Genomic DNA, 15,108 nt, shown 5'->3' with positions numbered 1-15,108 from the left:
ACTAGTATAATAACTATTAGTGGGAACGTCGCGCTGCTTGACGTCACGTTGAAAGTCATTGCCGTTTTGCTACTTTTAAAAATGTACCGTAGTTTAAACATTCGGACGTTACACTAAAAATCCCAGTTTATTCTATCTTCATATTAATAGAGTGAATGTAATACCTGGGTACTTGTAAGCAAGTTTATATAGTTCGCTGATGCATGTATATATATCTTACGTGAGGAGTGCTAAACTTGGATACATATCAGATATATCTATCAGTTTTTGTAAGAGCACGTATTTTAATCGTACCTGCTCTCCTGATAGATTTGTATCGAAAGCTTTACAAATTACCTAAAGAAATAAAGCTTACGGAACAACCTTACCATCGCCACGCTAATTATCAGTGTGGGTACTACCTAGTTAAAAAATTCAAAACCAAATGCTCATAACTAGGTATATTATTTCCCACGTATCTTGTATCTTCGTTCTACAGTAGAAGTACAATTTGTGTGTGGCGTACCTGAGCTTTTCTTCCTTTTTTAATAACCATACTTTACTCTCTCGTTGGATGTCTTACATTCTGAAAATAATAATCAGAAAAACTCTGGATTTTTAAGCTTCATTTTATATGTCACAACAAGATTTTACTACGTTTGAGACTGTTTCTTTCAAGCCAAATTTAAATGAAACTGACTTGTTTCTAATATATGCAAAGGAAAGCTGGAAAGCTATTGATATGATTAGGAAGTAGTTGCAGTTGAAATATTTGATATATGTTGAACTGTGCCTACATTCGATTAATTTCATAGAATAATGATCAAGTCATTATAAAACTAAGCCTAAAATACATTTCAACCCTTAATTCACTATGAATCTCAAAAATTCCTTTACAAAACTGTTTGAATTTATGATACTCGAGTTTCAGTGCCATTCAATTATGTATTAAGTTGTAATTATGGATTTATATAATTATGCTTTTTTTCTTTCTAATAGAGGAAATTATATTTAAATTTCCCACTCTCCGAACAAATGTTGTGTAAGTACATTTTAGGCAATACTTTCTAAAGGTACCTTGCAATTTTAACACGTATTTGTCATTTTCGAATGTTGTATAGGTAGAATTTCACTTCTTAATAACACTTTATTATTGTCTAAAATCCATTTAGTGCTGTAATCGCTGACTTTTGTTTATCCACATGGTCGGTGTTATTTTAATTTACTTTTCAAAAGTTGAAATTAGTAAAAATTTACACATAACACTATGCAAAAGACCATTTGAAAATTTCTTTTTAAAAAGTTTGAATATACGATACTTCAGTTTGAATGTTATTTATTTATTTATCGTTGTAATTATTGTCTTGTAAAATTCAACTGTTTTTATTTCCAGTACGAGAAAGCAGATATCAAATCAACTCCCTAATCTAGACCTAAATGTACTTTTCCAAAGTTAGGCAGAAATTGAGTCATTGGTTTTCAGACATGGCACACATAGTACCAGGGCATTCATAATGGGGTTCAACCTCGACAAAAGTCGGGGGTCCGGGCCTTTGAGGAGCCTGTGAAATTTTATTTTTTCTTTTAAGTTTTCTTAATTTAATTGTGGTATTTTCAGATTTAAAATTCCTTACAGTGACAAACTAACCAGAAGTTCTCTAGAGATTAAATTAAAATTAAATAAAAATGGATTCAGGGACCTTACAAGCACCTTTTGGTGTCATTAATAAAGTTTAGTTCCTTGATAACACAGGACACTTTAGTGACGTTTGAATTGCTATTTGGCTAGAGATTCCTGAAATTTGTTTAGGGCCCGTGACATCCACAGAAGGTTCTGATAGAAGAACTACTTTTCAATAAGACAGAAGACGGGCACATCGGCTGTTCGCTTCATATTGTATTTTTTGTGGTGCTAAATATTATTTCGTGATTTTCGAAAGAAAGAAAAATGTTCACGGTAAGACACACTTTCCTGTCAATCTAGATAGTTTTAGCCTTAAAATGTTTGAGGTATTCGTAGATCATTTGCTTCTTCGAAATGAATGTTTCGCTTTTTCACTCAAGAATTTGGAATATGGGATTTAGGATTTAGATTTCTGGGCTTTCGGAATCGAAGGCCATTTAGCTCTTAATGATGTGAGGGATGACGTCCCTCGGCGAGCACACTATCCGGGAAAAGGGAAGGAAGAAAGGATTGGGGAAGGAAGGAAGCGGCCTGGGACCTATAATTTAGGTACCACCCCGGCATTTGCTGGTGTGAATGAGGAAAACCCACAGGAAAACCTCATTCAGGGTCGCTGGCCTGAAAAATCGTGTTGCACTTTTTGGACCGAGCGACCCCACCGGCAATCGAACCTGGGACCGCTCACACAGAAGGCGAGAGCGTTAGCGACTACGCTACGCGGGGCCACGAATTTGGAATATGATAGAAATATACGTGTCAAGCAAATATTCTTATTAAAATTAGTAAGTATAAAATGTTTTTGACATTTACTATGGGCGATGTATAAATAATTCTTCAAATCGTATGACGTTTCTTATTTTGGAATCAGAAACCTACATAACAACGTCCAGCATCATGCACCTGTATCTAAGTACAAAGTATAAGCACCTTACACAACACTGCTTTCATAATTGTTAGTAATGTATTTTCTTAGAAACCGAGAAGATTCAAACTTTATATCATACATAGAGAGGTACATAATATATAAAAGTAATAATAGCATGCATGATATGTTTAATATTACACTAATTGCATTTTTTATCACCACTAACTCCTGTTATGTCTAAATAACAGCAAAAGAACCAATTTTATAAGTAAAAATGCTCGCATTCTAAATGCAATGCAATCACGCAAGCGATTCCTCGTACTGAGGTAAGGCAGCTTTTAATTTAAATTACATTGAAATGAAGTAACACTAATAATCTCTACTAGAACTTTAAAGTACACTACATAAAATTACTTTAAATCCTTAAATTATATGAAGAAAAAAAAATACATTGTAGAATGTGTTGTCTACTCTAACACATATTTCTATACATTGACTTTACATTCTATATAATGAATTATATTATAAACATGTATTCTTTAATAATGATGCTAATAATGAAAATACTTATAAAATTTCTGCAACTTACTTGAATTTCGGGAGATAGGTAGGTTGGATTAGAGTTTAAATCTCGAGCACCGAGGTGATATAAGATGTGGATATATAGCTTAATGTGGGATTCGAACCACATGAGATCTTGCCGGGAATCAAATCCAGGTATCCCGCACCACTGACGGATACGCCAACTTACCATGGGATTCGAAACAAATGACCTCCAACCGGGATTCGAACCTGGGCCTGGGATACTAACCATATAGCCACAACGGAGTTCCTTAAGTTTCAGGAGAAATTAGAGAAGATATCAAAGTGCAGTAAAGGGCACTATAATCTTTGCAAATTTTGAAAACTACTATGTGACACGGAGCAGGACGTTTGGGCACAAAGCAGTCCACGATGAGCTGCTTCGGCGTGGTTGTTCGTTCTTAACTGGTCATTGAGAACTCTGTCATACCGTAATACAGATTCCATATTCTTATTGGAAATAATGCCATTCTTCTTTCGCCGCCCAATCGTATCGTTCCTTTACGTTAGATATACTATAAAGGACAAAAATTTGTTTTGGGGTGTCACAGACTGCCTATAGTAAATTTTATTTGACCTATTCTCCCTATTTCAATGTATAGCTAGTGCCTATTTTTATGAAACAACTTTTTATTAATACAATAGAGTATCAACTATCCGGCCTAATGGGCAGATCAAATAACAAAAAAGCATTCAATAAATACTGTGAAGATATGTGTATTTGGACACATAATGAAACATTTTATTTCGGACTTTGGGACATTTTATTTTAAAATTTAATGCAGTAAAAAGCATCATCGTTTATTTAATGTTGAACCACTTTTCGAGTGGTTTTCTTGCTGTCTGTTTATTCCTTCTACACATGTAATTTCTTAATCAATAAAAAGAACAGATTGTTTCCCTGTCAGCACTCCTATCATCATCTCACCTTTGGTTAATCTATGACCACGCCCTTTTCATCGAGACTGAAGAAATAGTCAACGACCCAGGATATTAACCCGGATCAAGGGATGAGGATGAACTTGATTCATCATGTAAACTGATACCGTTAAACTTAGTGACCTCGAAAACTATGAATTTAATACTAATATCTGTCGTTTGTTATTACTTTTAAAATCTCGCTCACTCTATGGGGAGTGGAGTAGGTATGAGCTTGAATTGGATTAAAATTATCACTACTCATCTCAGCCACCCAAAAACTATGAATTCAACCCTAGTATCGCTCGTTTTCGATTACTTTTAAAATACCCCCATATCGCAGCTCAGGTGTGACCTAGGGACCTGGAACAGGTTATTTAGATCATATCTCTGAAAGTGTTAAAACATTAAAATTTCATGTTTGCATTTAATTATTATGGTTCTCGAGTTAAAAAGCGCTACAGCTTAAGAATTAATACAATGCATTTTCTCCGAACAGTAAATTAAAATCTACATTAACAAATTACACGCAAATATTGACAGAACGTGTCCCCAATGAATGAGTGGCTAAGCTTGTTGCATTCACAACTAGTAAAAGGACCATTCCAGAAGAAACTGCAGAGCCAGCTCTCTTCTCGTAACATTTTATGTAACATAAGCAATTGTCGTTGTCATCGACCATGGTCTATGGTTAAGTGCAAGGGAATTAAGAACAAACCATTAACTTGTTCTATAAGAGAAAATTTTGAATGCAGTTGATAATTCTGTGACTGATACACAACAAAAGATAGCAAATACAGAATAGTCCGTGAAAATAAGAAATAAAGTCCTTTCACCTCGCCATTGAAACGTTCTGGACTGTAATACCCTGGCGCATAAGCAAATAATTTCATACTGATTGACAATATACGTGGAAACCGATGTACTCTCCCTCACGGACATAAATACCCCTCGTGACGTATGCTATAACAACTGCATACAAAACATAAACCAACTCGTGCTAACTAGCCACTCAAAGCAACAAAGCTCTCTAACGAACCAGGTCAGGTCGCAGCAGGAGGACCCACGCAGGAGCACGGCAGGAACGAAGTACGTGCTCATAAACAATGATATTAAAAAAAAAAAAAAAAAAAAAAAAACTTGATATTGAATAAAATCATATAGGTAAGAGCATTTATAATACTTCCATACGATTTTTTACTAACAACTTCATTCTTGTAAATATACAATACATGTTTCCTACATCGCACAGAAAGACTCTGCCAGTGGAAATTAGCATGTAATCAATAGCAGGGTTGGCAAAAAAAATGGTTTTTATTTAAAAAACCAAAAAAACCGTTTTTTTTGTTTAAATGAGGTTTTTTGGTTTAAACCAGGTTTTTTTGGTTTAAACCAGGTTTTTATGGTATAAATGATTTGCTCTATATATTCATATCATATATGGACAGAAATAAGTTTGTTTCGCCTTGATGTTATTATGCAACAACCGGGTTATGCTGGAAGGGGTCACATAAGCTTAAAGCGGAATAAAAATCGCTTCTCGAGTTACATCCGAGAGAAATTGTCCTCCATTTGAACTCAGAACCAGGACTAATTGGCCACAAATGCGATGCGTCTGCCGACTCACGAAGGAATCCTGATAAAAAAAATACGTTGTACTGATCTTTACATGCTTCTTAATATAATTGTCAAGAGTCATTTCAGAAGGACAAAAAGATAAACAGTTGCACAAGTGAAACCATTACACAGAATTACATATGAACAATTTCAAAGTACTACGGAGTACAGAAAAACGAATTTAGTTCAAGTTAGTTAACAGCGACTTTTATTGGGCCAAATTAAAGAAATACACCGACTTAATCTGCATATCAATAAGAAAAGTGAATAAAGATACGAATTATTTGAGTCCACTTTGGCTCAAACTCATTTATACATGGATAGATACCAAAGATACTTATTTCACTAAATGCCTCTTGTGGGGTCTGTATGACCCCCCCCCCCCACACACACACAAAGTACGGCATTTTCGATGTATGTTATCAATAGTAAACATTGAAACGAAACAATTTTTACAATTTTTCTTCGATTGCAATTACATAACAATAATAACAACTACAAAAAATAAATAAATAAATAAATAAAATAAAATAAAATAAAATAAACATTTATAAACTTGTAAAAAAAGTTGCTTTTGTAGTATATATATATATTTTCTTGAGTAATGAATGGGGAATTTAGGTCTGAATATAATACGAATAATATACGGAAGTGAAACGTGATAACCCACAAATGTGTGTTCATCAAGATTTTACAAACACTTACACTTTTACGAACATTTTTTGTTTTTTGGTTTAAACCACCTTGGTTTAAACCAGCCAACCCTGATCAATAGTCTTGGATATGTACTCACTGATTTATAGTACTTCCAATGGTTTGCACTAGTAACACTACACTTGTAAACATAAAATACTAAGATGTGCAAAGAATAAAAAGGTTCAGGACTGGACCGAGAATCGATCCTGAGATCTTCGGTGTACCGAGCCGATGCGTTGACCATTACGTTACCCAATCCGCTAGAGACCTGCACGGGCCGAATTTTTCGGCCCGAGCCCAATTCAGCCCGAACGTACCTAGGCCCGGCCCGATAAGTTTTCAAAATTCTTGGCCCATGCCCGGCCCGATAAATTTTAAGAGTTTTTGGCCCGACCCCGGCCCGATATTAAAAAAAAAAATAGCTCGAGCCCCAATCTTTCTCAAAATTTAGTACTAAATTTGACCTAACCCTCAGAAACATTTTCTAAACTCTGGTTCACAACCTGACGCTTGCCTCCCGAATGGTACCATTGCCTCCTAGAAATTTGCCTGTCATCGAGAGAACAAAAACTCCATTCCCTGTAACAAAAATCTAACTTAATTGATTTTTAGCATAAAGTGAAGATGACAATATTGTTTAGCGACAGGCAAAACATTCTCACCCCTTCTTGTTATATTTTGAGTTCAATGAAGGTCAAGGTCAGAGCTTAATTTACCGAATAATGCCTGCAATCCTCTATAGTGAAAGTAGAGCCGCTAAGCAACACAAACTTTCAATAGCTATTGCATTCTTTGTAACATTTTTCATGGACACACTTCTTCAACGCTTGGCTTTATTCCAATTATCATTTAACGAAAGTCTATAATTATTAAAGAATTGCAATTGATCGGCCCCAGCCCGGCCCGACCTCAAGAGAAATCAGTGTCGGCCCGCCCAAGCCCGGCCCGTGCAGGTCTCTACAATCCGCCTCCAGTACAACCATACAAACTCTCTCACTCTTTAAGTTGGTGTTCTTCCACTCAGACCACATGATTTATACTACAACTTCCTGTTATGCTTGGACAATCTAGTTTCCAGTATAGCTATCTCTGACCGTTGTATATCATAATATAAAATACTAGTTTCGTTAATATACCGAAAATATAAAATACTAGTTTACTACAATGTGCAAAAGGTATATCTAACAGTGGAAACTAATATCTTAGACAATCGTCTTCCATATGCACTTAGTCAATCTCAAATTACCATTTCTATGATGGACTATTCTGCACCAACACCCAACGAAGAACTGTATTATATCCCAATCAATTTCTTAGTATACCGGTAAAAATAAGAACTTACCGCTACAGTCATCGGTACGATTCATTTATTAACTATGCATTGTACACAATTACGGTTTATAATATAATTAATTTTTATTTTATCTTTAAAGTTCGTACTATCCTATTTCAGGGGCATATAGTACAGTCCCGCTAATCTGGACAAAATGGGAGCGAACCCTGTTTGGATTAAACGGAATATCTTAAAATGTACGCAATACAAGTTTTAGATGGACAATATTATAAGGAAGTGAATCACTTACTCAAAAACAGGATGTACGCGCTGACTTCTTTCTTCACATTTTCTCTTCATAGTCAACTGAGGGCGTCAACAGTATCCAACCGAGTCAGCGCAGGAGCACGCGGGGATAAACCATAGTGGAGTGGGTGAGTTAACGACGGTGGATATACGTATAAACAAGGCATGTGGAAAACACCTCATATGGCAATATCTTGCATGTGTCACAGCTCTGCGCCACTTCTATGATTACTTTGTATACACTGCCTTTACTATTTCATTTCATCATGTCTTCCATATGGAGCAAGCAATACGTGATAAAAACCACACTTTGCATTTCCTATTTCGGTTCATATATAATATCTCCCCCAATCCTGCACATGTAAGGTGCAGTTTTAGTATACGGATTCATAGTATAAGTAGTAGTAGGAACGGGTCAGAAACTCCGCAGAAGTTGGTTGGGTTCTGTTCTCGGTAACTCTTTACTTTGGGCAAGGCAGTGATATCCTGTCAGTGCATAGTATTGCCAAACGAGCGTCAGCGAGTGAAGGCGGGTTAGAGCCCCGCAGGGCGCGTTGTTTTCTGTCTTTTCTTTTTGGGAACTGTAACTATAATTGCGTTAACCGGCTCAGATTAATTGGGTATTGTCACTGCCTTGCCTAAAGTAAAGACTTGCCCTGTTCTCGACATAAAATAAGCAAATTAAAGAGTTGGGGGAATTAGTAAATGCCATCCCCTATTTCTACCTTATTACATGTGTCCTTATACAAGGCTATTGTAAACTGAAGTAACATATTTCTTCGGTAAATTTAACAAATGTATGCCCCCTAAAATAGGATAACACCTTACAGATATTATAACGTTGTTTTGAACGAAAACATAACGGCATTATACATTAATCTTCATTACCTGAGCAAGCTGCTGAACTGATGTTTGAAGCTTTAAGGGAGACTGTTTCACCTCCTCTATTTTGTCTTTTAATTTTCTGAACATTTTGTTTTAAGATTTCCTAAACAGACGTTACTCGTTACAATTAATTATTCACGACATCAATATCTCATTTCTTCTCTGAGTAAACACCGAAAATTCTCTTCAAAAAAATCACTCCCTTTACAGTAATCCCACGGAATACACATCACTATTACAGACAACACCGAGGTAAAGTAATGACAACACAACAGTGAACAGAAAGGAATGGGAACAATTGCGAAGCGTCATCCGCCGTTCCTATTCATTTTTGGGATAGGCAAGGCACAGATTATTTTATTTAACTTGGATCACATAGTCAAACGAGACAGGTGTGAGTTACGTAATCTTAAAAGGGGTTGGCAAGATGGCGTAGAATGTTCTACACAATGGAGCGTCATGCTCTTCAATTATTGCAATTTCATTTTTAACAACAATTTCAATTTTGGACATCATTTAGTGCATTACAATTTTTATAGTGATTTACATATTTTTTTGTATGTTCTACGCTTCTGCCTTCCTTTTTTACTTCACAAACTAGTGTGGAAACATAACTATTTGAAACAGGCCAATTCGTCCATTTTGGAACGGGCCATCTTTTGCAATTATAATAACTACAAAAATATTTAAAACAATTCTAGTGAAGCAGTCAACTTGGCCTTAGTGCTGTGACTTTTAATTATAAAATCTCCCGAGGGAGATGAATAGAATAGAATAGAATAATCTTAAAAATTTGCAAAAGTTACTACTGAGTTTTCTTTCATTTTTTAAGTTAATATTGACATATCTACACAGTTATCTCAATCAATCATGTGAAGTTCTTGGAACACGTCGTCAATATCAAAATACAAATATTGTGTGACTTGTACGGAGACCTGATATCGTAAATATCAGTTATTAACAACAAAAATGTCAAAACTTGGAAACAAGGATGCACAAGAAGATTCTAAACGCATGCTTCCTAGGGAAGAAACAAGGTAAACGCTTTTGATAGTTTGTGTCTGTGAACAACTGATATTTAAATTATAGTGCAGAAAATTACACTCCTCATTAAGAATAGTCATAAAAGTCGTACAGGTTTATTTTTTGCGCACCACTAGAAAGAATTGTTGAAAAATTATGATTCTTCCAGTAGTTTCCTTCTTATTGTCCAGTAAATGATTTCCATTGGGCGACATGAAAAAATCTCATTTGGCATAGATAAAATTCAGGTGACCACCAGAAGTAATTGTTGAAAATGTACAATTCATTTACGATTTCCATATAAATATGGATTCCAAGCGTGTGGCATATAAACTACAATGCAAAAAACATAGCAACCTGTGCTAGGTGACCACTAAAAAGTTCAAAAGCCATCTAACATGACGAAGCTGGTGGTTCTCCGCGCAAGGGCGGGGATGCGTCCGAAGGACGTGTATCAAGTTAGTATACACACATTTAGCCAAAAAGGGCCAAAGTATACAATCGTTAGTGCTGGTTAGTGCTAGCATCCCAACGTTAGTGCTGCTATACTTAAAAAAATAGAGCGACTTTTTTGTTGTATGCCAACTTGACGTAAAGTTAGCATACGCATACACGAAAATTAAAGCACTAACGAAAGTAACTATACCAATCGTTAGTGCTACGTTAGTACTGGTTAGTCAGGGGCGTAAATAAGAGCCCCGCATTGCGGGATGGGGAGGCCATCAGGTTCCTCCAAATCGTGAAGTTGGACGTAGAGAAGAGGCCCCACTACACGCTGTCTGTGGGGGAGCCCCTTACGCCACCACTGTGGTTTGTGCTAGCTTCCTAACGTTAGTTCTGCTATACTTAATAAATAAAAGCGACTTTTTTGTTGTATTCAAACTTGACGTCAAGAAGTTAGCGTACGCACTAACAAAAGTAACTATACCAATCGCTAGTGCTATGATAGTGCTGGTTTTCCAACGTTAGTGCTGCTATACTTAAAAAATAAAGCGATTTTTAGCAAAATTTCCAACCGTAATTGCGAATACGAATGTGGTATTTTCTAACTTGAGTAGAAAGATACTTTTTGGTAAGTGATTTTTTTTTTTTTAAAATAACATTGTTAGTTTGTTAGAAATTATTATTTCTTTTATTAAATCTAATTGTTGAAACAATGGTTTTATAATATCCTTTTTGTAAAATTTCTAATGTTAATTAAATTTGAATGAGGTCGTGGGTTATGACAATATTTGATTGTTAAATTTTAAATGTAAAATAATTAGGCAAAAATCCCTTTGTTTGTGATTATAATCAAATGGTAATTAAATATATTTTAATTGTGACAGTTATATAAAGCTGACAGTAATAGTATCTATCATAACATAAATAAATTAAGTTGGTCCAGACACAGGCGATAGTTTTAGCTTAAAACCAGTATTTAAAAAAAAAAATAAAAAATGTTTTTTTTTCTTTCTTTATTCATGGTGGACAGATTTACCACACACATCTAAGATAAAGTTTGCATAATGGTTTAGTATTGGTGTGAACGGAACATTTTATGGAGATTGAAACAGCCTGATGCAATAATTTGGAGAACGATCATCACGAATCTAAGCCGTATTTTTCTAAGTCTGTGAACTTGGCCCTCACTTAGGGCACTAACAATAAAATGACACTTGTTAGTGCTTCTTAGTGCACCAATCCAAAATGTTAGTGCTTCGTTAGTGTAGGTGATACAAGTAAAAAAAATCTTTGAGAGACCAAGTTCATGCTTCTCCATACTTAAAGCACTAACAAATATTTAGTTAGTGCACCAACCCATAACGTTAGTGCTTCATTAATGTAGACTCTAGGGCCAAAGGAATGCCGCGCTGGCCCCACTTGAAGCACTAACAAATAAATTAGTGCCAAACATCGTTAGTGCTTCTAAAAACACTAATAGTTTCGTTAGTGCTTCACTACCCTAACAGCACAAGTACATAGCAGGCATATGCCAATCATGTATTCAGTTACATGGGAATGTGCCCAGTATGTGTCTTCTGTACCTATGAGTGAGAAATCAATGGATGGCAAGTGATAGTCACAGTCTATATCTGCCCCTAGGCACATGCCTGACATGTAACTGCGGAACGTGCCTAGTATGTTCTAGGTATGTTCCCCATGCCGTAAGCACCAAAGAACCACAAAATTACTCCCCCAAAATATGTTAAATCGCCTATATGCGTAATGTGTTTACATTAAGGTGAGTCTAAAAAACACTTTAAACAAGTGAAAAAATTTACCCCAGGGTAGAGTGGGTAGGTAGGTGCGAACCACCAACCTTTGGATTACTAGCTGCCTGCTCTTCCGACTTGCCCACGGAGGCGATGAAGGGAATGTCGCTTTTAGAGGGATAAATTGTTGAGATTTTTTGAATTTTACTAATCAGAGTGCTCCTTGAACCGCTTATATTCGACGATAACCGTTTAGGGTCAGATAAAATCTGCTCGCCATGTAATTTTATAACAAAATGACGAGTGTCTATTTACTTTATTTCATGGTTCTTCGATATTCACTTTCATATGATCGACGACAGTTGCCATCTAATAAAGTTGATGCGTTTGTTGCTTCTAGTTCACAATTCCTTAGAAATAGAAGTACAAATGCATCAAATGTAGGAGATGAATTTAGAACACCTAAATGGTGCATTCCTAACACATCTTGTGCTGTTAGGGTATCTGAAACAGTATGCATCTAAAGGAAGTACCTAGAACATGACAGATATATGTCCCAAGTGACGACATAAAATTAAATGACTGTTAGAGTGCGAAACTGAGCCAGGTATATAAAGGCTATATTTGTGGTACATAGTTGCAAATATCAATTAGGTGTAACAAGTACCTAAAACTGTAGGTAGCTGAAGCACATACTTAGCACATGAATACCATACGTGCTAAGTGTCGGGTACCTAAAAGTAGCTGGGACACTTAAATGATACATGCCTATCACATCTTGTGCTGTAAGGATATTAGTGTAGATTGGCAAATTATATCACGAAACACCCATAAGAAATACATGAGGAATTTTTCATTGGGTGAAATTCCCACCAAATTCAAAATCAGTAATGATATCTTCAACTGCAGTTGTTAGTACTTCATTAGTGCTTGCTAGTGCACCAACTACGAGGATTAGTGTTTCTTGTGAATGTTTTTGTGGGGAGGGGCTAGCCTGTAGTAAGCTTCCCCTAAGTTTCATTTTTTAGCGTCCATGCTATTGAACCACTAATGTTGGGAGTTCTGCAATAAGACCCACTAACGTAATAGTAACCATTAAACTTATATATATCGTTATTAATATTTTGAAATTTGGCGGGAATTTTAGAAAATGGAAAATGTCACGTGTCTAAATTTACCCCCTCACGCACCTCAAATACTACCAAAACTTGTTACATGGTTAGTGCCTCGTTAGTGCACATTACTGCACTAAACACTATCGTTAGTACTATGATAGTTTAGGAGTTTTAATGAATAACTCTCGTGGAACTAAATTGAAATTTATCGAACTCTACAATAATTATCCTACAAAGGTGGAATAAACGCCAGAAGTTAATGAATCGTTATTGCTTGCCGAAACACCAATCATAGTTTAGGAGTTAGAAAAAATATAAGTGAATAACACTCGGGGCTAAATTTAATTTATCCAATTTTATAATAATTGTCCCACAAAGATGGAATAAACGTCAAAGATTAATACATCGTTAGTGCTAAAAAAAAAATACTAAGCACGATAGTGCGATCATGTGACGATAGTGCTATCGTAATTTGTAAGTTATTAGTGAATAACTAGGAGGTAACTCAATTAAAATTTACACTAATTGGGTAAAAGTTGAAACATCTGAAGTTAGCCCCGCCCAAGTTATTTATTACCAACAATACACTGACCACTGGTGATTATCTTATTTCTGTCTGACAATTAGTGTAAAATTGTAGAAAATTTGAAAGATCTCAAGTTAGCCCCGCACCAGTTATTCATCAAAATCTCCCAAACTACGATAGACTGACGTTAGAGTTTAGATAGCACTAACGTTAGAGCTTTTTGAAGTACTAGCCTTTGACGTTTATTCCAACTTTGTGAGAAAATTGTTGTAAAATTCAATATATATTTGAATTTAGCCACGAGTGAGTTATTCACTTATAACTCCTAAACTATGACAACACTAACCTTAGAGCTTAGTGTTTTATAGAGCTCTGACAATGCACTAACCGCTGGTGTTAGTCTCACTTTTGTGCCACAATTATGTAAAATTGTATAAAAGTTGAAAAATCAAAAGTTAGCCCCGTCCGAGTTATTCACTAATAACTTCTAAAGTATTGTAACACTAACGTTATTGTTTAGTGCACTAATGTGCACTAACGAAGCATTAAACATGTAAAAAAAATTAGTAGCATTTAAGAAGCGTGCTAACTTGAAACACATAGCATTTTTCATTTTGTAAAATTCCCGCCAAATTTAAAAGCACTAATGACCATATATAGTAAAATGGTTACTACTTCGTTAGTAGGTTTTATTGCAGAACTCCCATCATTAGTGCTTCAACACTATGGACGCTAGAAAATTAAACTTAGGGGAAGCTAACTATACGCTTGCCCCTCCCCACAAAAGCATTCACGATGAGAAGCAGTAATGTTCGAAGTTGATGCACTAGCAAGTACTAACGAAGAACTAACGATTGCACTAGAATAGATCATTACTACTTTCGAATTTGGCGAGAATTTGACCCAAAGAAAAATTTCCCATGTTTTTCTTACGGGAGTCTCGTGGCATATAATTGGCAATATCTGAAACACTAAGTGAGCTATTAGTATTTTCTAGACGAAGCACTATCGATTGCACTAGGTTTCATCGTCAGTGCTTTCTTGGTGGCTAAAGCTTTTTGCTTCTAGCGTCTAACCTATTAAAACACCAATGTTGGGAGTTGGTGCTCTAAGAAGCACTAGCGACTGCAGTAGAAGAAATTATTAGTGCTTTTGAATTTGGCGGGAATTTGACCCAATGAAAAATTCCCTATGTAAGCCTATTTATTATAGGAGTTTCGTGACATAAATGTCTATATCTACACTAATAGTGAATATCTAACGAAACTATTGGTCTTTTCTAGAAGCACTAAAGATGCACTAACGACTAGCACAAATTTATTCGTTAGTGCTTGAAGTTGGAGCCAGCGCGTAAAATTGTTTTGGCCCTAGAGCCTACACTAATGAAGCAATAACGTTAGGGGTTGGTGCACTAAGAAGCACTAACGATACGCTAACGAATGGC

The 15,108-nt window shown here is 35.7% G+C and overlaps 2 protein-coding genes across 6 annotated transcripts in view; one reads left to right on the top strand and one right to left on the bottom strand.

The window, feature by feature from the left end:
• Positions 1 to 9,094, bottom strand: part of LOC145671176 (uncharacterized) — a 126,268-nt gene extending 117,174 nt beyond the window's left edge. For 2 of the 4 annotated variants that reach the window (XM_081740022.1, XM_081740023.1), the window contains exon 1: positions 8,809 to 9,094. In XM_081740022.1, the coding sequence (XP_081596148.1) occupies positions 8,809 to 8,892 (84 nt within the window). In that variant the 5' untranslated portion in view covers positions 8,893 to 9,094. The remainder of the gene's footprint in view (positions 1 to 8,808) is intronic. The other 2 variants (XM_081740021.1, XM_081740024.1) reach the window with 2 other exon arrangements.
• The window catches only part of LOC145671177 (chitinase-3-like protein 2), an 84,848-nt gene continuing 78,792 nt past the window's right edge, over positions 9,053 to 15,108 (top strand). The window contains exon 1 of one of the 2 annotated variants that reach the window (XM_081740025.1): positions 9,053 to 9,197. In XM_081740025.1, coding sequence (XP_081596151.1) covers positions 9,094 to 9,197 — 104 coding nt within the window. In that variant the 5' untranslated portion in view covers positions 9,053 to 9,093. The other variant, XM_081740026.1, reaches the window with a different exon arrangement.

Source organism: Thermobia domestica, chromosome 15, assembly GCF_964235325.1.
Source record: "Thermobia domestica chromosome 15, izTheDome1.hap1.1, whole genome shotgun sequence".
NCBI lineage: Eukaryota > Metazoa > Arthropoda > Insecta > Zygentoma > Lepismatidae > Thermobia > Thermobia domestica.
This window is presented reverse-complemented; position numbering and strand designations above follow the sequence as displayed.